The sequence below is a fragment of the Pterocles gutturalis genome, unplaced genomic scaffold (genome assembly GCF_000699245.1).
Source record: "Pterocles gutturalis isolate BGI_N339 unplaced genomic scaffold, ASM69924v1 scaffold12361, whole genome shotgun sequence".
Taxonomy (NCBI): domain Eukaryota; kingdom Metazoa; phylum Chordata; class Aves; order Pterocliformes; family Pteroclidae; genus Pterocles; species Pterocles gutturalis.
Genome location: NW_010103190.1, coordinates 43380 through 68160, shown reverse-complemented (window position 1 = coordinate 68160; position 24781 = coordinate 43380). Strand labels below are relative to the sequence as shown.

The 24781-nt window shown below is 45.2% G+C and overlaps 1 protein-coding gene across 2 annotated transcripts; it reads right to left on the bottom strand.

Moving 5' to 3' along the window:
• Nucleotides 1–2760: 2760 nt before the first annotated feature.
• Nucleotides 2761–19594, bottom strand: GJA5 (gap junction protein, alpha 5, 40kDa). Of its 2 annotated transcripts, none has more exons than XM_010086609.1 (2): nucleotides 19337–19594; nucleotides 2761–3923 (listed from the first exon to the last, which is right to left on the bottom strand). In XM_010086609.1, the coding sequence occupies exon 2, from the start codon at nucleotides 3868–3870 to the stop codon at nucleotides 2761–2763; it is 1110 nt and encodes a 369-aa protein (XP_010084911.1). In that variant the 5' UTR covers nucleotides 3871–3923; nucleotides 19337–19594. The 2 variants fall into 2 exon arrangements, with proteins under 2 accessions (XP_010084911.1, XP_010084912.1); XM_010086610.1 differs by lacking the exon at nucleotides 19337–19594 and adding an exon at nucleotides 14102–14148.
• Between the last annotated feature and the right edge of the window lie 5187 nt (nucleotides 19595–24781).

The following is a 24781-nucleotide window of genomic DNA, read 5'->3' as shown; positions in this document are numbered from 1 at the left end:
ACTCATTGTGTATCTCTCCCAGCAAGGCAGCACCCTAAGGGACAGGCATACACAGGGGTGTGCACACACCAGTTAAAAATCCAGGTCTGTGGGACCAATCCTGCCTCTTTGCTGGCTGTGGGTGCTCAGGTGGCATCTTCCTTTCTGGGATGAAAACCCCCAAACTAAGGCTCCTTTGATCTTAAATGGTCCCTGCAGTTTCTAACACAGTTAAAGGTCTTTGTTCTCATGTCCCCATCAAATTCCATTTTCATTCTTTATGCCCCCTCTCAGGCTCCTTGCTGGGACCCAGTACTTTACTGTTCTCCAGTTTCCCAGCCTGCAGAGTCCCAGGGGATTGGAGATTGTGTGGAGAAAGGAAGGAAGGGCACTTCCTTTGGGTGGACAGGGGGATCCAGGGTCGGAAGGAGGGAGCCTGTGAAAGTCAGAAAGTGGACCAAGGGGTGAAGTTCAGAGGAGAGGCATCAGCTGGGGGAAGAAAGAGTATGCTATGGGCTGGGCAACTACATCTTAAGAGAGCTGAGTACCCACAGGAACTCTTTGCAGAGATGGTTATCAGTGGATTCTCAGTGTCTCTCAAAATCTCGCCTCTTAAAAAGCCTTTCAAGGCCCTGTGACTGCATTGACAAGCACTCAGATGCTCAGGGGACAAGTTTTGCTACCCTTTTCCTGCTTTTTTCTCACATTGCAGGTGGTCTCTCTAGATGCAGAGGTGTGCTAGGGGATGCCAGGAGGGGCTGTTTCCATCACAAGAGATGGAAGCTGTGCTCTCTGGCTAGCTCTTCCCAGTCTTCCCTGGTGTAATGCAGAGGCAGGCAGAGGAGCTGGAGGGGATTTCTGTTAGCCAGTCAATCAATCATTTCCCAATGTTTATTTATCCCCCTGGCTGAGCCCTCCCCTCATCCCTGCCACTCTGGGCAATGGGAATTTGTGTGATCTCTGAGTAGCAGAGGCTGGCGGGCAGCCTGATTGATGCTAGCAGCTCATTCTCAGCCATGTGACGGGAAAAACATCAACAAGGAGAGATGGAGTTAGAACTTTATTAGGAGAAACCTAGGCATGATTGACTAAAATCTCAGGTTTAGGAGAGCACGCAGGTCTTTTCAGGATTAAAAAATACACATATATAAAAAAACCTTACAAACAAAAAAATGGTTCCTCCCTCCCCACCCTGTGTGAGTGAGTATGTATGGATATGTACAGGGAACTGTACCAAAGCTATGTACCAGGAGCAAGGATTCACAATCCCTCTCAGTGGCCCCGAAGAGAAGGAATTGCTCAGTCCCCTCATAAGCTGGTCCCAGGCCATTCGCTCGCACAGTCCAACATTGGGAAGCTGTGGCCTGTGTCTGAAAGGGAAGCGCAGGGTAAACACCAGGTAGCAGCTTAGCTCTGTTTAGCAATTCTCTTTAAAAGAGGGATGTCAGCTCTGCAGTGAGAAAATGTATCTGGAGTGGGAGCTGCCTACAGACCTCACCCACCAGGCTCACTGTGCAGTGCAGGGCCCCAATGGCTGCTCTGAGAGGTGACAGTGGTGGAAAGAGCTGGTCCATGGGTGGGTTCTAATGCCATATGCACTAGGGAGGGAGTGGAGAAGAAGAGGTGAGGACAAATATCTTGGTTTGCACTGGCTGGCAGGCTTGAGAGAGCAGCCAGGAGCCGAATGATGTGCAGGACATGGTGAAGACTCTTGCTCCTTGCAAAAGATGCTGAAGTCTTTTGGTAGGTTAGTGAGAGAAGACACAGGCCGTACCTCTTCTGCAGATAAACAGAGGATGTTTTTTCTCTCAAGTTGGCAGCTGGCAGCACCCTTTCAGCAGCATTCATGTTGCTTGAAAGATTAGTTTAAAAAGGGGAAAAATCACTTTATTCCACATGGTAATTCCTCCTTTTTTTCCTGGTAGGGTATTTGTTCTCACAGGAGAGTCTCTATTTCTGTTAATGGATGTCTTGCTTAAAATTGATGATGTAAGTATCTTGGGAAAATTCCTCAGTCTTCATCAACTGGTCATCTAAGTGATATCCCCAGGCCCCAGGACCAGTCTGCCACATGCTGATTTAGGAATGAGGAAGGGATTCCAACACTAGACATGAGGCAGCTGTGTGGGGGGGACCATGGATATCCTTATCTATGGGCAAGAGTTATATACACAGTGTCAAAAAATTCAGTAGGATTTATTGTATAGGTAAACTGCTATAAAATATCTGGGCTCATGTAGAGAAAGGGAGGGTTAGAAAGAGCGGGAGCAAAGCAGATGAGAATGTCTTTTTTCTGAAAGCCTAACAGTGTGTTTCTGCTCCCCACAGGTGAGAGAAGCTTCAGCTCAGTATAATTGCCAAAGCTGATGAAGCAAACATTGAAAAGACACCAAAGAAGATGGAAGGAGGTTGAGGTCCAGTCAGTCTGTTGAATACAGTGTCGCAGTGGATACCTGATGGGCAGCCTCAGGAGTCCACTGGCCTTTGCTCTACCAGGCTAAGGATGGTGAGTCTCCAATCCCTGTGGATCCCATAGTGAAAATATGTCTGAGAGCTTCACATCTTCAGATTGGTGCCTCTCTTCAGTGTGTGTCTCGCAGTGGTTGCCCCTGCCTTAAACAGTGGAAGGTGCTTTCTGCAATATAACAATGATGTTCACTGAAAAGGAGCAAGAGGGTGTTAAAATAGACAAAGGTTACTGGCAAGAATCCGGAGTCCACTTTGCAGAAGTTTTACTAAACACTGAGACTGCTCCTTCTCCTCATCCTTCCTGGAGACAGGTCACACAGACAAATCGTCTGACCTTGCCTTGCTGCTGGCACGGCTGGTCTTGCTGTACCGGCGTTTCTCATTGAAGTAGTTCTCGGGGAAGGCAGGTGCCGCACATTCGTTGGCCACCTCTGGACTCTCAGCATAGGTGGACTTAATGAAGGGTCCTTCACCAGCAGCATCCTCCTGGCCATGGACCCTCTCGGTGGCAAAGTTGGCAGTGTTCTGCTGGGAGGCCATCTTGTTGCTGAAGGGGCTGATGAACTTTCCACTGGGACTTGACAAGCACTGGTTAAAATCTGGTGGAGGAGTGTACATCTGAGCCCTTTCTACTTGTGGGGCAGACTCCAACCTGCCAGGAGCTGTGCTGGGGCTGGGTTTGTAAGACCGGGAGCACCTCTCTTTGGCTTTCTTCCAGCCCAAGTGGTACAGCTCAGCCAGACTGAGGAACAGGGAGAGCACTGCCACAGCCAGCATGAAGACAATGAACACGTTCTTCTCTGTGGGACGGGAAACATAACAGTTGACGGGGTGGGGGCAAGGTGCTCGCTGACAGACATATAGGGTCTCCAGGAAGATCCCATACAAGACGTACTGTCCCACAATGAAGGCCACTTCCATAGCAGTGCGAATCAAAATGCTGTAGACGTAGGTGTTCAGCAGACTGCCTCTGAGTATGATTTTGCCTCCCGATTCATCCCAGCAAGACAGCTCGGCCTTCTCTGCCACAGGGCACTTCTGCTGGTAGTATGTGTCACCATTGTTTTTCATCTCCTGGGCTTCTATTTCTGCCTCCTTCATTTTCCTCTTCTCCTCCATGCGCACCGTGTGCATTGCATGACCCATATACACCAGAGATGGGGTGGAGACAAAGATGATCTGGAGGACCCAAAACCGAACATGGGAGATGGGGAAAGCCTTGTCATAGCAGACGTTCTCGCAGCCAGGTTGTTGGGTGTCGCACATGAAGTCAGACTGCTCGTCCCCCCAGGAGGACTCAGCTGCTGTACCCAGCACCAGCATGCGGAAGATGAAGAGCACAGTCAGCCAGACTTTCCCCACCACTGTGGAGTGTTTGTGGACCTCCTCGAGGAACTCTCCCAGGAAACTCCAGTCTCCCATTTCTGCTCACCAGGAGGGGTAAGAAGTCTTGAACGGACAATTGGACACAGACTCTGTGGGAGAAAACAGAAGAGAGTGGTTCTAAGGAGGGCTAGGAAACACACAATTGTAAATACATAGAATGAAATTATTTGTTTTGTGTCAAAGGAAATGTTTTAATTTGACATGAAATGAATGTGGTCTGGTTTGCAGAAAACTTTGTTTCAGATGCACTGAAAACAGTGTGTTTGGGTTTCTTTTTTTATTCAGCTACTGAAACAGAAAGTGATCTTTTTTGCATAATCCAACTGCAACCTGTTAAATGGGCTGCCAAAACTTTGAGGACGAGCCAGATTTTTTCTTGGTTCAGAAAGTTCTTTCACTGCATATTGCATCCTCTTTGGACTGTGTAGCTAAAGCAGTATTCATCTGTCTGCAAACAGTGCTCTGGGGAGTACTTAACGGGCTGATCCCCTGGGAGATAAGACTAGAGTCTACAGCTTGGTCTGAGCAGTGCCTTGGCACTTTCACACGTTGCCTTTGTGTAATACCCACACTGATACCTGGAATGTGAAGTGCTTGCAGCCCTGGGCTTCATTTGTGAGCTTGATGCCACCACTGAAAGAACTTCAGAGAAAAAGCTTCCTGTTGCCCACCTGCTGCTTGCCCATAGGTTTTGCTTTGGTTTTGCAGTGTTGCCAGTTTCAAGCGTTTCATTTACAAGCTGTAAATGTTTTGGGGAGCATAAAGACTTCAATGAGCTGTGTCAGTCCTGTAAACCTTGTCTGCTGCCACCCTGCCATGCCTCTCTGAGAGGGAACTGCTGCAAAATCTAAATGGTGGAACATGCTCCCTCCTCTTTTTTTTTAAGCTCTGAGACAAAATTCACAGTTCAAATGACACAGGCAACGAAAAAAGCCTCCTTTGAAATGCCTCCCAAGGACCATCAGCTCCTGGGAACTGCTGTTTGGTAGAGATCTCATGAGAGTAAAGGTTTGGTGGGCTGATAGTATGATGGCAACGTGAGGATGTAGGAGAGCCTGCTTCAGTTTTGCTTCTGACTCTGACAGACTGTTTCTGGCCAAGTCACTTAACCCTGTGAATAAAAAGAGAATGATGGGTTTAATCCACCTTTTGTGGGGCTCTGTGGGAATGGTTGAGCAATCATTTGATCCAGTTATACTCACCATGCTTACCTTCCCAGGGCACTGCAAAGCTCTCCCTTGTGCATGAGTTAAGGGCTAGGTGCTATAAAGTGTGCAGCATTACCTTGGAGGTAATGTTCTCCCACAGTCACTCTTTTTGAAAATATCCTTTTAATAAATAAATGAAAAATTTAATAATAATTGTAATGAAATATTAAAAGCACTAGAGAAGGTAAATCCCAAAGCCGTAGGGACCAAAAGTGTTAACTCTCCTTCTTTATTGTCCCTTGTCTTGTCTTTAAGAGCCAATTATTTTTACTGTACAAAGAATGTCTGTGGAGAGTAGGCACTGTTAAATGCTGAGAATTTACTGCAGCAATATTGTGTAGATTTCCTGTGGCTAAAGCTGGAGAACAGAGAGAGATGCTTGTTGAGGGAATAATGTCCCCTCCTTTGGTTACGTACGTGATACAATTTAATGTAGCAGTGCACACGATGATTTATGCCATTGCTTGTTTATGCTTGGTGTCCATCTGCAGGGATGGACGGGACAAAAACCAGCAGCTGAATCCTTAAACTCCTGGTGCTGCTGAGGGCTGCCCTGAGGAAAGGTGAGGACTGCCCAGGAAAGGAGACAGGGAGGTAACCACTTTCTGTCCCACAGCCAATTGGAAGCTATGTGAAGAGGGAGAATGGGCATACTCGGAAGTAAAGGATGGGCTTTGTCTCTTTCTTGCTTTGGCAGGCATGCTGCAACCATGCTGATGTAGATCCTGGTGACTGCTCAGAGTATGCTGAAGCTTTCATCTGCTGCCAGCCCAGAAATGGGGCACAGAAAATCAGCTAGTCTTTCTGACTCCTCTTTGTCTGCAGCAGTAAAAACTGGTGAATCTGTGGGTCTGTCTTGTCTTCTGAAATGGCTTTGGTGCAGTTATGCATTCTGGAGAAATTAGCATATGGCTTTATTCTGTGGGCACCATGGTATTACATGCAGGCAGATAAATCAGTGATGAGAAATACTTAGACAGTTGCACTGAAATAAAGATTTCTCCCTCCACCCCCCAGAATGCAGACATGGCAATCGGCTACCTACAGTTCACTGTACAGGTGTATCCAAGACAATATGGCATAGCACAACTGTATGTGTGGAATATTCCTTCCAAGACAGCATGAACAATGGTGTGTATCCTAATTTTTCTAGGTGAGTTTGTGTTGTTTGCAGGTGCCCCTGTTGCTCCTGCTGTTGCTAGTTGACAGCTGTCTTTTCTTGATTCACCTTGCTTGTTGGGGTAAAAATTAACACAGTTCTCCCTGTCTGTGCCAAGCGTGAGTTTTCCTTCCTGCCATATGTATGTGCAATCACAGGCTGAGAATGTCTTCCCATCAGTTCTACTATGTGCAGGTAGTTTGGGGTTTTACTATGGCTTGTTTTCCCCAGGGAAGGGTCACCCAGATACTTGCAAATTGTAAAATCAATGTGTACAGAACACGAAGTTGGCAAACATAAGTGCAAGAGGAGTCCAGAAATAAAACATGTTAATGGATGGGAGAATAACAGTAATTTACTTGCCTCACATGTGCACAATATTTTCCAAAAGGCGGTAAATCAGAAGGATCCAAGGCTGGCAGTCATGAGGCTTAGGCTAGATATTAGGGACGTTCCCTCTGCTCTTCCTGCTGGCTTCTCCTTCTGCACAGGCTGTTTAACAGAGGGGCTGCCCAAAGAGCTGAATGCCTCCTGATCATCCTGCTACAGCCCCACAGAGAGTCAGGTGGCTGGTGCAAGAGGGTAGGTGGCCAGTCCAAGGGCCTCCTAGAACAGAAGAGAGAACATGTAGCTCTCTGCTGCCAGCAAGCAAAGAAGGATTGTTGTCACCCCCTGACAGCTTTTCATGGCTATGCAGGACTGCCTCTGACCTAGCCTTTCTCCTCAGGGCTTTACTATTCTTGGGAATTTTCCATATCGTTCCCTTTCCTCATTCCTAGACTAGTTCTGTCCCTGTATGCTTTGACTTCTCAGCGTGTGAGCATTTGCGGCCTTTTATATTCCTAGTTTGGACTCAGTTGGACAAATCTTGTCTCAGTTTGGTGTGACTCGGTGAAAAACACCTCTGGGTATCTTTGTGGGGTCTCAGCACCTGATAGCAGGCTGTCTTGACAGCAGAGTAATGCATATTCATGCAGAGCTGTGGGCTGTGCCACTGCCCAGCTGTGCTTTTGGCTGTCAGCTTTCTGCTGGATCAACAAAGGAGCTCTGCGTAGTCATGGGATCTCGGGCACCGGGAAACGTGTATGTGACAAAGACCAGTGCAGCCTGGCACAAACCCAGTGACGTGGCCGTCCTGGCTTAATCATCACCTGGAATGCTATTAAAGCTGGGGAAAACTGAATGTCACACGACAGGCCAGGCGTGGAGTCCGCCCAGCTCTGGGCTGCCTTGTGACTGCCGAATTCCATGATAAAAATACCCCAGCGGGGATGGGGGCTGCCCCCTGCCAGTACACCAGGCTGGCTCGCCAGTCACAGGCTGCTCTCTGCCATCCTTTTTTTGTGTTGCTTTTTTCTTCAGGAGGGGAAGTGTCCATCACTCTCAGAGCAGTTTTGTCCATCCTCTTCTGGATGTTGCATGCTCTGAATGACCGGCAAGCATTTTGCATTGCTGCCACTTGCTCCGGCCGGTGCACTTGTTCTGGATGGACCAGCCAGGGCTTTGGGGAACAGCTAGGAAATTCACTCCAAAAAGACAGGAGGGCTGTTCCTGTGCAATCCTCTTCATATGAGTTTATTTCCCCTGGATTTTTTAGGAAGAAAATTTTCCCTCTTTAGAAGACAGGCAAGACAATCAGCAGCGATATAAATAGCTGAGCTTGACACTTCATTCTAACTTTTCCCACAAGGAAGGTGACAGGAGGTCACCATCTCTGCACGATGTTTCTAAAATAAAGTGGAGAGCCTGATTATGACACTGTCTCTGCCCTCCCTCTCTGGTCTCACCTCTTCCCCTTGGCAGGTCCCAGGCACACGGAGAGGCTCTCTGAGGAAGGCTCCTTTGTGTAGGGGAAGCACGGTTCCCAGGGAGGGGAAAGTAACAAAGCAAAGCCATTGTATTTTTGCCCAATCTGTGTACGTGATTTGCTCAATTGGATACAAATGTGTGTATCTGATAGTTAATGAGATGTCCCAATGAACTAGAAGGCTGGGCCCCCAGATGTCCCGAAGAGGCTCACACAGCAGGCACGGGGCTGTGTGTGGGGGGCCATGCAGCAAGTCCATCCTCTCTCAGCTCCCAGATGGGGATGCAGCCATCTCCTTTAGGTACTGGGCACATGAGAAGTGACAGCCCTGTGCAGTGGGACATCCCGACCAGCTGTGGCATGGCCAGTGCCTAGGAATTGCTTGTGGCCTTCCTTCATCCAGCTGTGTCACCTCCTAGCAGGTCCAGGCAAGCACGTGGCACAAGAGGTCATTACCACAGCAGTATGAGGACAGACATCTTTTTCTTTGCATTGACAACTGTCAGGCTGCAGCCCGACCTGAGTCTGAGCAAAACTTGATGCTCGTACCTATAGACACTGAGGAAGGACAATTTTTTTTTTTTTTTTTTTTTTGTTGCTTTTCTAAGAGACTAACATCTTGTTATTTGCAGGCAGAGACCACAGCCACAGTCAGTGCCCAAAAGGAAGAAGCAGCCTTTTCAGCGTACATATACAGTGCTCCTTTGTTGCCAGGACCTGGTCGGGAAGCATTCTGGGGGCACATGGCTTACAACATTAAACAATGAATAAAGTTAGAAACGCACCGTCCAGCATGGGTGTGATGCTTTGAATTCCCGAGGCTTTTCACAGCTTTGTGACATAGATCAATGCTAAAGCCCACCTCAGCAGTTATCTTTTTGTTCACGGTTTACTCACATTGGCTCCTTCATAAGTGTATACAATAGACAAGCAATGACCTATCAGGCATTTTTGTGAAGCACCATCCCTCTGCCTTCGTATATGCATGCATGATAAGTTTCTGACTGAAATAGGCACGTTCTTTAGCCAAATTTGTTACTTTGAGCTGCACATGGACCTGGACTAAATAGTTTGTACTTCTTTATGCTTTAAAAAAAATCTGACATGCTTGCATAGGTTCTTTGTATTCAAAGTCCTGTGCTGAACCTGTATCAGGGAGAGTGACTTTGCCTCCAGTGCTCAAATTTCATGGGAGAGCTCTGTGTTAACAGCTCCTGACCTAGAAGACAGACATCCAACATTTCTGATCTCTCTGCCCTCCTGAGTTCACTGCAATTTCTGGAAGGGTCACACTGGTATCCAGACCACTGGCCCTGCTTGCAGTTGCAGACAGCTTGTTGTTCCCTGATGAGGTGTGCTTTCCCCCTCCTCTCCAAATGTGGAAAATCTCAGAGTTCACAAAAAAGAGTGGGTGAGAAGATAAGGGAGTTGAATGACCTGTCACCTCCTGAACACACACACAACCCTGATGCACACAGAGACAGAGACAGAGGGAAATCACTCAACACCTCCAAGTGTGTACATCAGGGATGTGTTACACACACAGATGACAGTATTATGTACAGTATTTTCATGTGAAAAGATGGTGGAAGCTGCAGACTCCCAGTTAGCTGAATTATTATTATTTGTCTATCTGGGATGTCTAATCCTAATTTTCCCCCTGCTTGGCCAGGGTCAAATTGTGCTTTCATATATCCAAATATTAGGGCCAAGCTTTGCCTGATGTAGACGCAAGAGAGCAGGAGCAGAAAAGACCTTGAACTCATCTGAGTAAAGCTGAGGAATGAGCTTGTCCCATTGTGTTTGAAAAGCCTGTATCAAATAGTTACATGATAGTGGTACCCAGGCTTACACTTAGCATTCAGGGAGCACCCTCTAATTCTCTTGGGATTCTCTCTCTTTGCCTTAGAGAAATGTGGGTCCTTAGAGAGCCCAACGAATGTGACAAAATTGGACTTGGGATAAGCTAAATTAAGGCTCACATGTGCATTTTGCTAGAAAAAAACCCCAAACAATCAATTATCTCTCTGATGTAAATGCTGCAAAGAGGCTAACGGATATTACTCAGCCTGCTCTTTAACTAACAGGATGAAGAGCATCCAGTTCAGGATTACAGACCTTGGTACTCTTTCTAGTTTCTTTATCTTTGCAGGGAGAAGCTAACCTATATGAATTTGAAGATCATGCTAAATTGGGCAGTGCTGTATGAAGGAGAGAGGACAGCCAAACAAGGTAGAGGGAGCTCTGGAAGACAGAAATATGCTGACAAATTTGGGGGCTGTTGTAGTAAAGCTGTTCCTGAGCTCCGCTGAGAGAAGCTGATCTTAAGCACTGCTTAGTTGGTGGGGGAGGCTGGTATAAGGAGACATGGCAGCGATGGCAGGCATCACGTTGTGCCCAATATAGCAGCAAAAAACCTCCCATGTGATTTTAGGCTGCTTCATAGATTGTGTGAGATGCAACTTGTTATCGTGTTGAAATAAAACAGACTGGAGAGGTAGTGGGAGAAGGAGAGGACTCTCATTCAGACTTTTTTCCTTTCTTCCCTCCTCTCCCTCCCTTGTCTCCCTGCCTATCACTTCCCCATTGCTCTCCTACAGTCAAGCTCCCCCCACAGAGCCTTGCCTCAGCTTTTTGGCAGTTTTGACCACTTTACTCTCCACAGCACCCAGACTGCTAATGCTTTCAGCTTTAGAAAGGGGAAATTTTCTGTGACTGACTACTTCCCACTTAGTACTACCTTGTCAAATCTCATTTCTTCCTCCTTTCCAAAAATATGTAAGATTCTCTTCACACTCCAGCCTCATTGCTGTGTCCCTGCCTCAAGTATTTAATTTCTCATTCAGGGTGAAGTCTGGCTATATCTTGTGAGGGGATTATTTTATATAGTCAGTAAAAGTACATACATATATGCACCACCACCTCTCCCCACCCCCACCCAGCTCTCCACCCCCCTTTAAAAACATTAAATTTGCCAAACCCAGCAGTGGGGAGTTAGGAAATCCTGGAGTTACTGTTCTCAGTAATCTTAATTCAATCTCTTTGTGCCTGTGCCTCATAGTTATGAGTCTTTAACCACATCCTCACATTGTCACCTCATTCTTTGTACAGGATGCCTGCCTTGTTCTGTGCCAGCCTGGCTGGGGCTTTCTTGAACAGCAACTATTCAATGTTTTGTTTTCTCTTCATTGTTCAGTGGGTGGCCTGTGCCTCATTTACTGTACATTATTCAAGTCCAGTTCTAAAGACAGAATTATTAGTTTCCTCATGGGTTTTCCTATGGCTTTCATCACAACAGTATCTGATTGCTTCACAATTAATTAATTTATTTTCATTACCACCCAGAGGCTAGGAGATGGTATTAGATCAGCTTTACAGCTGAGGAATGAAGGCAGTTAGAGATTAAGATAAAAAATGTTCATTAATTTTGGAAGCTGTTTGGCGATGTTGTTAATGTGTTGGTTTTTTTTTGTTTTTTTTTTTTTTTTTTTTTCAGTGTACTTAGCACAATATAGCATATGTTCAAAGCAGAGCTCTCTCTGGTTAATGCTGAGGTGGGAGAGTTTATCACTTCCACCAGTTGGGCCACATCTAGAAGTCAGATATCCAGAAGACAAGAGACATCACTGAGGGGGCATTTGTGAAGAAACGTGGCTTAAGTGATTTACCCCATCATGGCAGAGGAAATTGGAGTAAGAAGCAAGAATTAACTTCAGTCCTCTTGGATCTCCCATCCCACAATTCCCTCTCTTCTTCACCAGACATGCGAATGCAGCCGAAGACCCTGGAGCTCTGCAGCAATCACCCTCACCAGACTGCTTCACTTCCCAAGCAACCCTGTGCCCTGACCCTGCTTCTAAGGGAGAGGAGTTTTGTATGGAAATTCTCAGCCATTCTCAAAGCATGTCCGTAATGACAAAGATAATGAAGAAAGATGGAAATGTAAGTGTAAACCACTTAGATCTTACACTAAAAAACACTGGCCCCTCTTTAAAGATTCACTAGACAGACTTAGAACCATGCATTTCTATGCTCATTATTTACTGTGTGGCATGAATATTTCTTTGTTTTAGGAAACAGCTGGCATGCTAGAGTATTGTTCATAGAGATCTCCCTGTTGCTTATCAATAGCCATAAAATCTATTTCCCCCCCCTCTTTATGATTCTTAGCCCAAAGAGTGAAGTTTCTCTGGTGCCTCCTGGGAACTATTTCTAATTCTAAGCCTCTGTCCTCATGTCTCATACAACAGCACCCGAGGTGTGGAGCAGTCTCTGAAATGCGCTCCCTAATGACATGGTGTAGTGCTGAATTACTCATTCATTCTTGTCTATTTTCAATGCTGTGAGATAAGTCAGAAAACAAGGGCAAACCTGCAGAATGTGTGAAATCTGTCTGAAGGTCAAAAAGAGAAGAGAGACTAGAGTATGAAGTTCTCTATTTTCTGGCAAGGTTTGCATTTTTCATGTGAAAGTCCGTAATACTAAAATGTTGTGATAATATATAATGTTGAGTGGAAAAAAAACAGCAACCCCAAATACTTATAGTAGCAGGAATACTTAACATAGTTCCCAAGCGACTGGAGCCTGATGAGTATTTTAAACCCTGAAGCCTCAGGAATTCTCCTAAAATACTGTTCTGCTCTCAAGGAAAAGGGGAAGAAAGTTAGAAATCTGCACTCTTCTCAGAGTAGATTTTGAAAAGACCAGCAAATGCATAAATTTTTGGCTTCTGGCACAAATACTGAATACTGTGAAGCTTCTGAATAACAGTTTAACCCACTTGTAGCTGCACATGCATATGTACACATATATTGCATGCATTAAGTTCTTTAGCCTTAAGGAGAGGATCACATAGACAGCAGTAGGGAAAACCTCTCACACATACTGCTTCACCAAGGTATTTTGTCAGGTTTATTAGCACGGTGGAAGAGTTCAACGATCAAGGCTTTTTCAGCCTGTGACTTTTTTAGCTGAGGTTTGTCCAGAAATGCTACTTACATGATCCTCTGATGGTTTTTATGGCACTTTAGAGATAGAGGCACTGCCTCAGTTTACCTGAGATGTTAAAATCAGAGTGCCACAGAGCTCATTAGATATGACAAATGGCCAGTAAAATTACCCTTTAGGAAATCAAAGGAGTCACCACAGATCAGACATGGCAATTAGCAGGCAACCTTTACACTTACTGTGATTTCTTCTTTCCAGGGGTACTGTGTTTTCAAGCTGGGCTATTCTTTGAAACGCTCGGTGGCAATGCTAGAAGTATTAAATTATGGAAATCTAGTTGAAAAACTATTCCAAGTACAAAAAGGGGAAAAAAAAGTTAGGAAGGCAAATAAAAAGCAGCAGAAGAAGCAGCAGTGGTAGAGGGCGTTTGTCCCTTTAGGTCTGCATGCCTCTTTGCTGAGGCTGCCCTGGGCAGTGTTGGGATGGAGAAGAAAGGCATTTTCCTCACAGCACGCGCAGTACGGGTGTCCGGGAGATACAAGCAGGACACTTCTCTACATTTGAGTTATGTTCCCAGGCTCCGTGTCACAGACCAGCCAGGATGCAATACTTTCAAGGAAAAGAAACTGCAATATTTTGAAACCATCCCGCGTGCTTCGGAATATAGGTGGTTCACACAGACGCTTGATAAAGTGTTTATACCCTGAGAGCCTCTCATAGGTAAGAGTTCTCTTTACCACCTTCCCCTGAGCAGCCTGGCAGCATGCTGAAATGGGACCTGACAGAAACTGCAATTTGCATGTTATACTGTCTGAGGATACTTGGGGCTCTTATCCCGCTTTCTTGTACATTGAGTTCTATCGGTATCCATGTTCATTGCAGGGAGGCTTCCTCATTCTGTAGCTGCCTGTGGCAAAAAGAGTTTAATTCTTAAAATGTTCCAAGCCCATCTTATTACTAGTGGGAATGTTTTGGAAATAAAGTGAAAGAAAAAGTCAATTTCTCAAGTTATTTTTGGCCATCCTTCTTTTCCTGCCTCACCAAGTCCTTCTCTCCCCTCATGCTGTTTTTCCCCTTGAGTGTAACAGCTTTGATCTGTCATCGATACCTCTGCAGTTCTGCTATTTCCCCCTCATGGTTACTTACCTGATTTCTAGTACCTTGTCTTCTGTCTCCTTTCCTTGCGTTAGCGCTTTTCCTTTCTGTAGTTGGGTTGGATTCCTTGTTCTTCTCAGTTGCTTGGTTTTATTCCTCTAATACGGTTCTCTCTCTCTTCCTCTCTTTTTCTCCACCCCCTTTCTGTGTCACTTTTCTGTCTTCCCCACTGCCTCTCTGCCTTTCCCCTCTTCTTTCTTCACCTACTTTTCTCGTCTCTCCCACCTCCTCCAGCTTAATCTTTCTATTTTCAAACCTAGTTTCCTGTTGTTTTTTCTTTAGAGACCATGGATCTCATTCCTCTCTCTCCATTCTCAGCCTCTCCCCGTGCCACCCTCCCCATGCCGACAGGATGCACTCACTGTTGGTTTTGCGCTGCCCCTTCCAGTTGCTGCTCGCACCTCCTCCCCCAGATAACATGCCATGGTCTAAGCCTTCCTTAAATGAAAACACACAGGGATGCCCACAGTTACTGCAGCCAGACCCTGGGAAACTTCTTCGATGCAGGACATCAATGAAGGATATTTTTCAGACTCGCTAAAGCTTAATCAGGCAAAGAAGAGTTCATGTGGAGCAGGGCCCTCCACCTCTCCACATAACGTAGGATGTGCTCTGCTGGCTTGGACCAGGGGTCCAGCACAGCTGCAGCCTTGTCCCAAAGAGCACCTGATCCTTCCCAGGAGGGTTTTCACAGGCCCCTTTACTGATAAATACAGAATAACCTGCCTGTCAGGAGAGGTGTTTCTTGACACCCCCCAGCCTCTCTGTGCACACAGTCTGATGCATGAGCATTTGGGCCTTTCTAAAAAATACTTTGGGCACAACAAGTGTTTGAAAATCGTGTATTATATGTAAATGTCAAGTCAAGCCTCTGATTCCTGCGTATCAGGCTCCAGAGATGAAGGTGAATCAGAGATCCCTTCTGGCTTTGATAAAGGCTGGTTTCAAAGAACCAGTGTCAGGGCAGTGATATTTGTGCAGAAGACTCTGCTACCCTGATAACAGGTTTGGCGGGTGTCTCTCCAGCAATCTTTCCTGGGATAGATATCTCCCATTCAGAACATAACTTCCCAGTGATCCCTATGCAGCAGCTAGTGTAGATTGTGAAGCAAAAGCAGTCCAGAGACTAAAACACCAGGCTCTTCTAGTCTAATAATTGTTTTCTCACTAATTTAGTATTCCCTTTAGTCATGAGATTGAAAGCCAGCCGATGCAGGGACAGTGCTGTGCAGATGCTACCTCTGGAGGCTTGTTCTAGGTGGATGCTCTCACTCTGAAATTAAGAGTGCAACTCCTTTTCAAGAGGGCTGAATCCTCACTGATGGCTAGTGCAGGACGTACAGTGCACAGTAAATTCCATAGCAGCTCAGTGAACTGGTATGGAGAAACCCATAGTCGTTTGCTCCTTCATTTCTAACTTTATTGAAAGGCCTTCTGTGACTTCAAAGAAAATGGGAATGTTTCTGGAGTTGTTTCTCCCTCTCCTGCCTGGCAGTAGTATACCCGTGATGGACTTTCATGGGAAGGAGAATATTACTGTTCTCTTTTGTCTTTCTAGAGTAAGTTCCATAAAGCATTATTATGTAAAGTCCTGCTGATTTTTATGCCAGTGAAATTGTCAAGGACTTCATCATAGAAGCGTCCAAAAAAAGGTGTTAATAATACAGATCTAGCTCACAGCTGGCTTTGGGATAGGCTAACTAAGGCTTGTCAAGTGTTTCTCACGTGCTATAGAGAGGCAGGTCCTGTCAGTGAGCTTGTCTGAAATGTAATCCCCTCCCTGTGTGGCTGGCACTTTGCCGTGCACTCGGGGTAATCAGGTCTGATTGTCCCTGCTCACTCCTTTGTGTCTTCTATCCCAGTATGGTTCCTGAGTGGCATACTCATTCTCCCACAAAGTTAATCTCTGAATCCAGCAGATACAGCCTCCTTCTGTTGAATAAATGAGGAAGGGGAGAAGGTCTCTGTCCAATACATGCATGGTGCGTGTGAGGTAACTGTTATGAGCTCTTTTTTTTGGTGGTGGGAACCTTTTGAATTTTGATGCACAGAAAGGGAATGGCTGAAGGCAGACAGGGAGGCAAAAGACAGAAAGGTGAGTAGAGATATTGTACAGATACCTCAGCCAGCCCCTCAATGTGTTGTCCCTTCCCTTCTCTTATGCAACCTCTTCAAGGGAAAACAGAGGTGTCGCAGAAGCTTCTCCAGATCCATAGCTAGAGAAATAGCTGTTTTGCCCACTGGTAAGCTGGGAAGAAGGATTTTTCTTCCCCTCCCCAGGATGCTGCTATGCAAAACTTGCATGACTTGAGTGAGAGAGCAAGTGGAAGAGAATGCTCCCCCAGACAGTGGGAATGAGAACAGCTGACAGCTTGCCATGTGCAGCTTGCAAATCTCAGCAGTTTATGATGCTGTGGAACAGTTTTTGAAGGAAAGGAGAAATAAAGCCAAGAGGTAAGGGGAAAACAGGACAACACGTACCATCTTTTGATCAGAGGTAAATAGCTTTCTTGGGGTAAGATTCCTGACCCTCTAGGTAAAAGAAACATATCAGGCTTTGTCTACCTGGATGTCAGTAAGGCATACAATGTGGTGTCCCAGAAGAAGGAAATTATTGGAGAAGATTCAGCTGAAGAAGACAGGGATTACTAGAGAAATCCTCAAGCAGGTAGGAGACTCACAGAATTGAGACACCAGCTCCCTAGTAGGTTGAAGGGAAGTTATCTGTGAGGCTGCTCAAAGATTGCTCTTAGGACTGAACTTATTTAATATTTGTGTTAATTACCTTGGCACTGAAAGTAGAAATGCTAATGAAATCTGCTGATGGAACAAAGCTGGGAGGTATTGTCCGGGCAGAGCTGGATTCCAGCACTAGGAAACCCGAAGGCTCTTTGTGACTGGAGTGATTGAGGTGAGGCTAAATGAGAGAGTGCAAAGTCAAACACTAGGAACTTGTTGCTCTGAGACTAACAGGAAAGTCTCTTAGCAATTGGGAGTTCCTAGCTGGCAGGACTGAGACGGAGAAAGTCCTGGGTGAGGAACCAGCAATGCTATGTGGGAGTGAAGAAGGCAAGTGAACTTTCAGGACATAGCAGTATTTCCAGTTGCAGTGAGTGAGATTAATGTTGTCCAAGAGGATGTGAGACCCTACCAGAATAGTGTGTGCAGTGCTGCTCACCCACATTCAAGAAAGATATTCAGCCCGAAACAGGTGCAAAGAAAAGCAAGGGGGTGATCAGAGGGACAGAGGGTGCCTCTTGGCCAAGAGCACATTTCCTTATCAGTGAAAGAAGTGACTGCAGAGAGATACTTGAGCAGATTTGAAAATAGATGCAGTACCACTTTGAGCTTTTCTGCGTTAATTATTTTGCACTGAACTTCATGCTAGTGCAGATACCCAAACTAATTAAAACATAGTGTGGTGTGCCTGCAGGGTGAGTAAGGGAGCTTAGTTAGTCTGGCAAAACAAAGGTTAAGAGAGGAGAGATCTGCTGCCTACAGACACTTTTAGGAATTAGGGGTTGGGAAAGTAAAGTACTAGGGAGAGAAAAGAGCTACATAAGCTAAAGGACAATGTGGCACATGAATAAATAGATATAAATTGGCTGTGAATGAATTTAGGTTGGAAATCAGAATGTTTCTAAGCAACAGAGCAGTGAAGGAGGTGCTGGTGCTGGAACACTGTTCTAGTAGCACATGCGAGGGCAGAAACCTAATGAGATTTAGGACAGAGCTTAGTAAGTTTAGAAAAGGCCATTTGTTTTTTACTTGCCTGTTATTCAAAGGGGCTGAACCTGATAAGCCAAGGGGTCTCCTGTTCATTCTATTTCCTGTACTTGCTTTATTGCCTTATAAGAGCTGCTCCCTCTCACACAGAAGTCAGGTAAATCTTGAATAGAGTTTGTGTGATGCGATTTTCGGCATTGATCCCATGGATATTTAATGGAGGATTCATTCTGTGTCAGGGATTTAAACAAACAAAAAGACCAAGCCAACACAATACATAGAGAAGATCTGCAAATATGCAGTAGTATAGATGAGAGCTCACATATAAAAGAGCTTCTTCACATAACAGGTGTTCTTGGAGCATCTGGGCTTGCTGGAAGGCTGTTTCAAATGTGGGTAGATGCTCTCATGAGATTTCTCAAGAGACTGTCTGAAGGGAAGATGTCTTGTACTTTCCTGCCACTACCAAGGACTTTGTGCTTGGGGAGGATATCAGATTTACTGCATTGGCAAATTTCAGAATAAAACACCACCCAACAGCAGTCGAGATAGAAACTTCTCGTATGTATTTCATCTCTAATGCCTGGCCACAGTACTGCACTTATTCTGATTCTTCATTATTGTCCCATACTGGACAAGCACCTCTAGTACCTTCTCTCAAGCACCAATGGATGCTACCTTCCTGGTGAAATATTTTATCTCAAATCCCCATGTGTGGATATGATTGAAAGAGAAGGAGGGAGAGGGAAGTTCTGTTATACGTTAGACCTCTGGAGTCAGCTTGAAGGCATCCTCCAGTGGGAGGCAAATTCTCAAGGCTGGGCCCAAGGGAACAGGAGTAGCATGTGACTATGGGCCCCTGAATGAGGGGGAACTGTTTTATAGTCACAGTTCCTTATTTAATAAAATCCCCAATTTTTCTGTTATGGATGGATATTTCCCCCTTACCAGCCTAGAGTACCAAACCAGCACAGAGTGAGAAAAGAGGAAACAAGAAACAGTAAGGCATGAAATGTCACTGTATATCAGTCTTGTTTGCCAGTAAAATTTTCATCAAGAAAAACTGAAAGAGGATTTCATCTCACTGCGGAGAAATTACCATCTATCCCAAAGTAAATGCTTAGCTGTCGTCTTTATGTTGCTGTAAGTGAAGCATGGCACTCTCACAGCTACTGCTTCTACTTCTCAACTCTGCAGGATCTCTGAGTAGTTGAGAAGAGCTTTGCAAATGATAATGTAATTACAGCTCCTATAAACACTCTCCTAGCTTTACAGGTGGATGAACCAAACCATGGAGAGCATAAAGGATTTGTCCAAAGGATCAGCAAGTCATTTTCAAGCAAGGAGTCCTCATCTACCTAGCCACCAGACATTCATCTTGTCTTGTAAACGTCCAGCTAGATGAATTGCTACTTTACAAAAAATACATGTGTGTATACATATATACATATACATGTTTCCCAAAGCGAGAAGAGAAGAAAAGAAAGAACAGACCTTTACCTCTTTTTGCTGAGCCTGCACAGGTAGAGGGAGGAGCAGGTGAAGTTGACTGAAGGGTGAGCTTTAGAACAGCCCTTCGGTCTTGCTGGAGCCCACCTCTCTGTCAGTGTTCGGCTCCCTGAAGAGATCTGTGTCTGAGAGAGGACGCTCTGGACAGGGTAAGCAAACCCCAGTCAGCTCCCAGGAGCTCAACCTCCTGCTATGCTCTGACACTGGCTCACTGGCTGGAGATTTCCTCAAGCCTGGAGGACCGATGCTGTGAGAGACTAGCTCCTGAGCTGTTCCTGACATGCACTGGCAGCTGTCTGCCTGCTATTCTTTTAAAGAGTCTTCGTGGATCAGGATAAAAATGTGATCTTACGCAGGCGGCATTGTAAACACAACTTGGCTCAAGTTCAGCTCTTCCTCTGGCTCCCAGCTACTCTATTTTTATTGAAGGAATTTGAGGCTATCAGAAAGGAAGTCAAATTGTTTTAGGAAAACAATAGAAAAGCAACTTGAAGTTTATTAGCTTCCTGCCCAGGGCCTGGGACCAACTTGTCAAACTTATTAGAGCGATGGCAGAGCTATTTATTTAAAAGGGCTAGCGACAAGAGTCACAATTTCATTCCTGTTTAGGCCTCGATGAAAACAAAGGAAAGCCATAAAATAATATCTGAAGGGAGCAGATGGTTAACTGGTAAATGGTGCAAGTAAGGTTGGCCTGTGAGCCATTCATGGTGTTCACAAGTGCAATGGCTTTCGTGGGATTTTGTTATCAAATGAATGCCCAGGATGGCATTCGTAGGCTGGCCCCATCACCCCAAATTCCTTACTGTGGCTCAAATTTTCAACTGGAAGTCTCACAACTAAGTTTACAAATATGGCAGGAAAACATCTTTGTTTAGAGCTACTGAAGGGAGCAAAACAATACAGAAGGTCTGCAGAGGAGCCAGAAATAGAGCCCAGGTGTCCCTGATCCTGTTGGACTGCTGGAGCCCCCCGACTGTGAAAAATATTTATAACCTTCAGAAGCAGCTGCAGTCTGCTTCCCCATTCAGCTACCCCAAAGTAGTAGTGCCATTAAGTCACTGAAAACATGCTGGCATGAGTCTGATGAGAAGAATGGACAGCCAAACTATTAGACCCACAAGCAGAAAGTGTCTGTGCTGCCTGAGCCTTTCTAAAGAGTTTCATCGTTTGCAAGGAAACAAGAAGAGAATGAAACAAATAACTGAGACGCATTTACAAACTCTGCTTAATGCAAAGCCATATCCCTTTTTCAGAGGGCTCTCTGTTAACCGAGTGTTTAACTTGCTTCCAGGGAGGGAGCATATAGGAAGAACTCACCTCTCCTTTCAACGGTGCAGTTGTAATCTCCGGAAAGTGAGGCAGAGCTATGCATACAAGCTTTGAGCAGCTCAGTAGTTGCTCATCATCAGTTTTCAGATGAAAGGAAGAAGAAGCCACCTCAAAAATTCTCTTCCCTCTTCTCCTTGTTAGCTTAACGAGAAGTGGGAATGCAAAGCTACAGTTTTCTCTGGGGCCTAGGGCAATAATCCAACTTGTATTGGCAAGTAGTAGATGATCTCGGTTTATTTGTTCCTTTTAATTTTTCTGTGTGAGATGCTCACAAGAGGGTCAAAGTGAGTGCATGATCTCTGGAAGGGCCTAAGAAACTGCGTCTTAAACTTGATAATTTTAATGTAAATGCAACAATCTTACATTTATTTAAGGTATTCTACAGCTTTTAGAAGCTTTCTCTAATTTCTGTCCCTCTGAGATATTTCCTTGGTAAATAAATCAGCCAAAGAAGCACAAAGACCAGTGCAGCATCGTAGTTCATTACAGTCTGTAGGCATTTACTTAAAATTAAGTACATTTTTGAGTTGCATTGATTTCAATGAGATTTAATAGCCTGGAAGTTAAGCACTCTACGTTGCCAGCCAGGCCTTTTGCTGGGGAAATTCCGAGGCAGACAACAGCTAGTTGATACACTTCTCAATCGTCTCTGCTGTAAAGGATACCATGTGCAAATCACATGATGGTGTTCTGGCAATGGAAAATATTTTATTTGCACTTGTTTGGAATCTGTGTAATCTGGACTGGTATCACTTAATTCACACTTTGTTCTAGTAAGTAGTGTTTCAACCCCAAATGCACACTGTGAGAGTCTTTTTGTCAGTCGCTCAGGACTCTTGGACTCTCGGTAGTCCCTGAGGCTGGGATCCTGCAAGGACTTGGTCATGTGAGTAACTTGATATAGTTACGACTTGGGGCCATTCATGTGGGTAAAGGTCCCTCTGTGTTCCAATGTCGTAGACTGGAAAATGTTGTAGATTGCTGAAGCTTCAGTTTTTCCTACCAGGAGCCAGTATGGTTGCTCAGAAACTTCTGGGATGACAGAGGTTACTAGCCAGCTGGATGCATGGATGCTGGGGGACCTCTTACCCCAGAAGGCTGCGACTTGCTGCCACGTGGTGCCAGTAGCAGGATCCAGTTCGTGGGATGTACTCTCCCATGGTGGGGTTAGATAGCTGTGCTGCTGCCAGATCTCCCAGCTCTAAAGCTTGAGGCTTTAGATAAAGGGTACTTAAGCAATATTTCCAGTGTGGAAAGAATCACAGGCACACCTCTCATCATAAAGCAAGCTAGCTTTGCTGTGGGGTTGAAGGACCTCAGCCTGCTCTGTACATTCTCTGCAGGGGGAGGAGAGATCAGGACTTTAATCTATTCTGAAGGTCAACATCTCTAGAGCTTTCCCTGGAAGTCGTCTTCAAAGGAAGAAACAGTAAAAGGATTTGAGGAAAAAGAGGTATATGCTTGGATGGTGGTGAGTGAAACTGAAAAGTAAACGGCCTGAGTTATGGGAGGATTCTCAGATGGTGCTTATTGCTCCCAGCCAACTTGTTCTCTTTTGTGATCATCTGAAAGCATTTCAAGACATGACCTCCTGGGAAAAATTAAGAACTGAATTAATTGCACAAATTTATGAGTAATGGTTCTTCCCACCAATTTTGTGATGTGTGTTGGCTGGATTCTGAAGCCTTCTGTGAACAATGCAAATTACAGCAAATAGATGGGGCAGGAGGACACTGCTGGCACATTTCATATTAGAAGACCAAATATCCTTGTGCGTGCATGCACACGCACACATGAACACACACACACAGAATAAAATTATATTTCTTTTGTTGTCAAGAGCTCAGAAGCTAGACTAACTCCCAGCAATGTTGTGGTGCACCGCATGCAGGGAAGGTGCCTTGCAAGGGGCTTGTCTTTCCAAAGTGTGCCATGAGGTTGACTTGAGCAGTGCGAGGGAAGCAAGCAGCCCTGCTCCTTTGTGCTGCACCTTCTGTGTGGCTGCATAAAGGCAAGCACGCTCACAGGGATGCATTAGGCACCTATGCTTGTAAGCCTGGTGTCCTGAGTAGTTATTAGAGGAAACCTTGGAAAAGGTTTGTATCCAGTTTTGCTTTCTGGAAGGGTGAAGGATTTGGTCAATTCAAATCTCCTTAATTGTGTTCTGGACACCTGGGTTTCCTGGTAAAATGCTGTCTGCTTGACTTTTTCTACCAGCCCCCCCTGCCCAGAAGAGGTGACAGCCTGCAGAGGAAGCAGGTGTGTGCGTTAGTCACCTACAGCCACAAAGGCGAGGAAGTGAGTGCCCTTGGCTTCTCCACAGCAGCCAGCTGAGGCCATGCAGAGAGCCACGCTGGCTCTTCAGGTGGCCACAAGCAATGCTCATGTTTAAAGCCATAAGTAGGGAGGACGCTATGAAATTATCTGAGCACTGAAATTCTGCTGACAGCCTGACATAGGGCTTTCCCCACTTAGCTTCCCATTTCATTCAATTTATCTCCCCTTGCTCCTCATACACAGCATGATGCGCTCTGCTCCAATCCTAACTGCTGACTGCTCCATATAAATGCAGGCACCGCATTCTCACTGGGTCCTTTGCATGCTGTAGCTTCTTGTTTTTAGTGCTAGCAGAGACAAAGGTGAAATGTGATCATGGGACACCTAGCAGAAAACTATACACAAAATTGCTTGCCTGTACTGAGGTGTTTCTTTTGTGGGTTGCTGTTTTTTCTTCTCTCCACTTTGGTGATTGACAGATGATATCAAAGTGGGCTTGCACTTTGCTAAGACCCCTGTATGAGCTCACGCAGAAACCTGGTGATAAAATCTGACCAGTAAGTGATGTCAGACAGAATTGTGTTTGTTTGCTGATGTTTATCGTTTTCCTTAAAATGCTGGAAAAAGAAAAGCTATTTAAACTTGATTAAACCAAGTTGAAGTAGCTATAAAGTCATTGGTTTTGAGCTGAATCTTGCAGTTCTGTACTCAAATACAGAGTCTGGCTTCTTGGTGAGAAAACTGAAATTTATTTTCCTTAAGAACTGCTCCCCACCCCCCATTGAGATATGACAAAAATAACTATTAAAATAATAAGCAATTTTTTCCTGGTCGGGGATGATGAGTTTTGGCTTTCTGTGTGTGTCAGAAACAGAGATGCCTATGCAATGCACGATAGTAGGATAGATGGTTTTTGCATGTGATACCCACATGGTATGATGTGGATGCTTCCTATAATTATCCTATGCCTGTTGAAGGAGAAAAGTAAATTGGTTCTTTCAGACCAAGAGGAACCCAAGACTGATTCTTTGACAATGCACTCAGTATTTAGGAGGGTTGTCACCAAACCAGGGACACCACAGGATGTGCCCATGGAAAGAGCACTTCAGAATATGAATGGCAGTGGTTAAAAGCCATGGAAGATTGCTCACAAGAGGCAGAGAATAGGGAAATAGGAACCCTTGATGTTATCTGCTGTTCCCACACTCTTTTCCCACTTTCCTCTCAGGCCAGCTTTGTGAAGAATCACGTTTCTCTCTCAGGGAAAGTAACAATTTAACACAGCAGGGAAGAAAGAGGTTTTGCAATGTGCTTCATGAAATGATGCAGTATCACTCAACTAACATCTGGTAAAACGTTCTTAAATAGCCTCATCTTCCTGCATCAGCATTTCTAACATCAATAATTTTATTGGTAATAATCAGCCAGGTCTGAGATTTGTTGGAGGAGGATGGATGGCTGCATTTGGGGAGAAAATCTAAAGGGCTTTGAAGTATGTTGATAGAAAAATGATGAGGCAACACAATTACTGAGCTGAGAAATCTGCACTGATTTGCAATTCCAAAATTGTTTGGAAAACATGAGGAACACTGCCTTGAGAGTAGTTGCTGGTGCTTTAATGCCAGTGGATTCCTAAGAGCTGGACAGCCAAGTGCCACAATCTGGGATAAATCTAAACCTGACTTAAGCGTTTCTCCTGGAGCTCCTGTGGCTGCCCGCACTGGTCACATGAGGTCCTTTCTCTTGCACTCCCAACAGCCCCATCCTAAGAACCTTTGAGAGAAGTTCTTCTCCCATTCCTATCTGATAGGTCTGGGCAAATCCAAG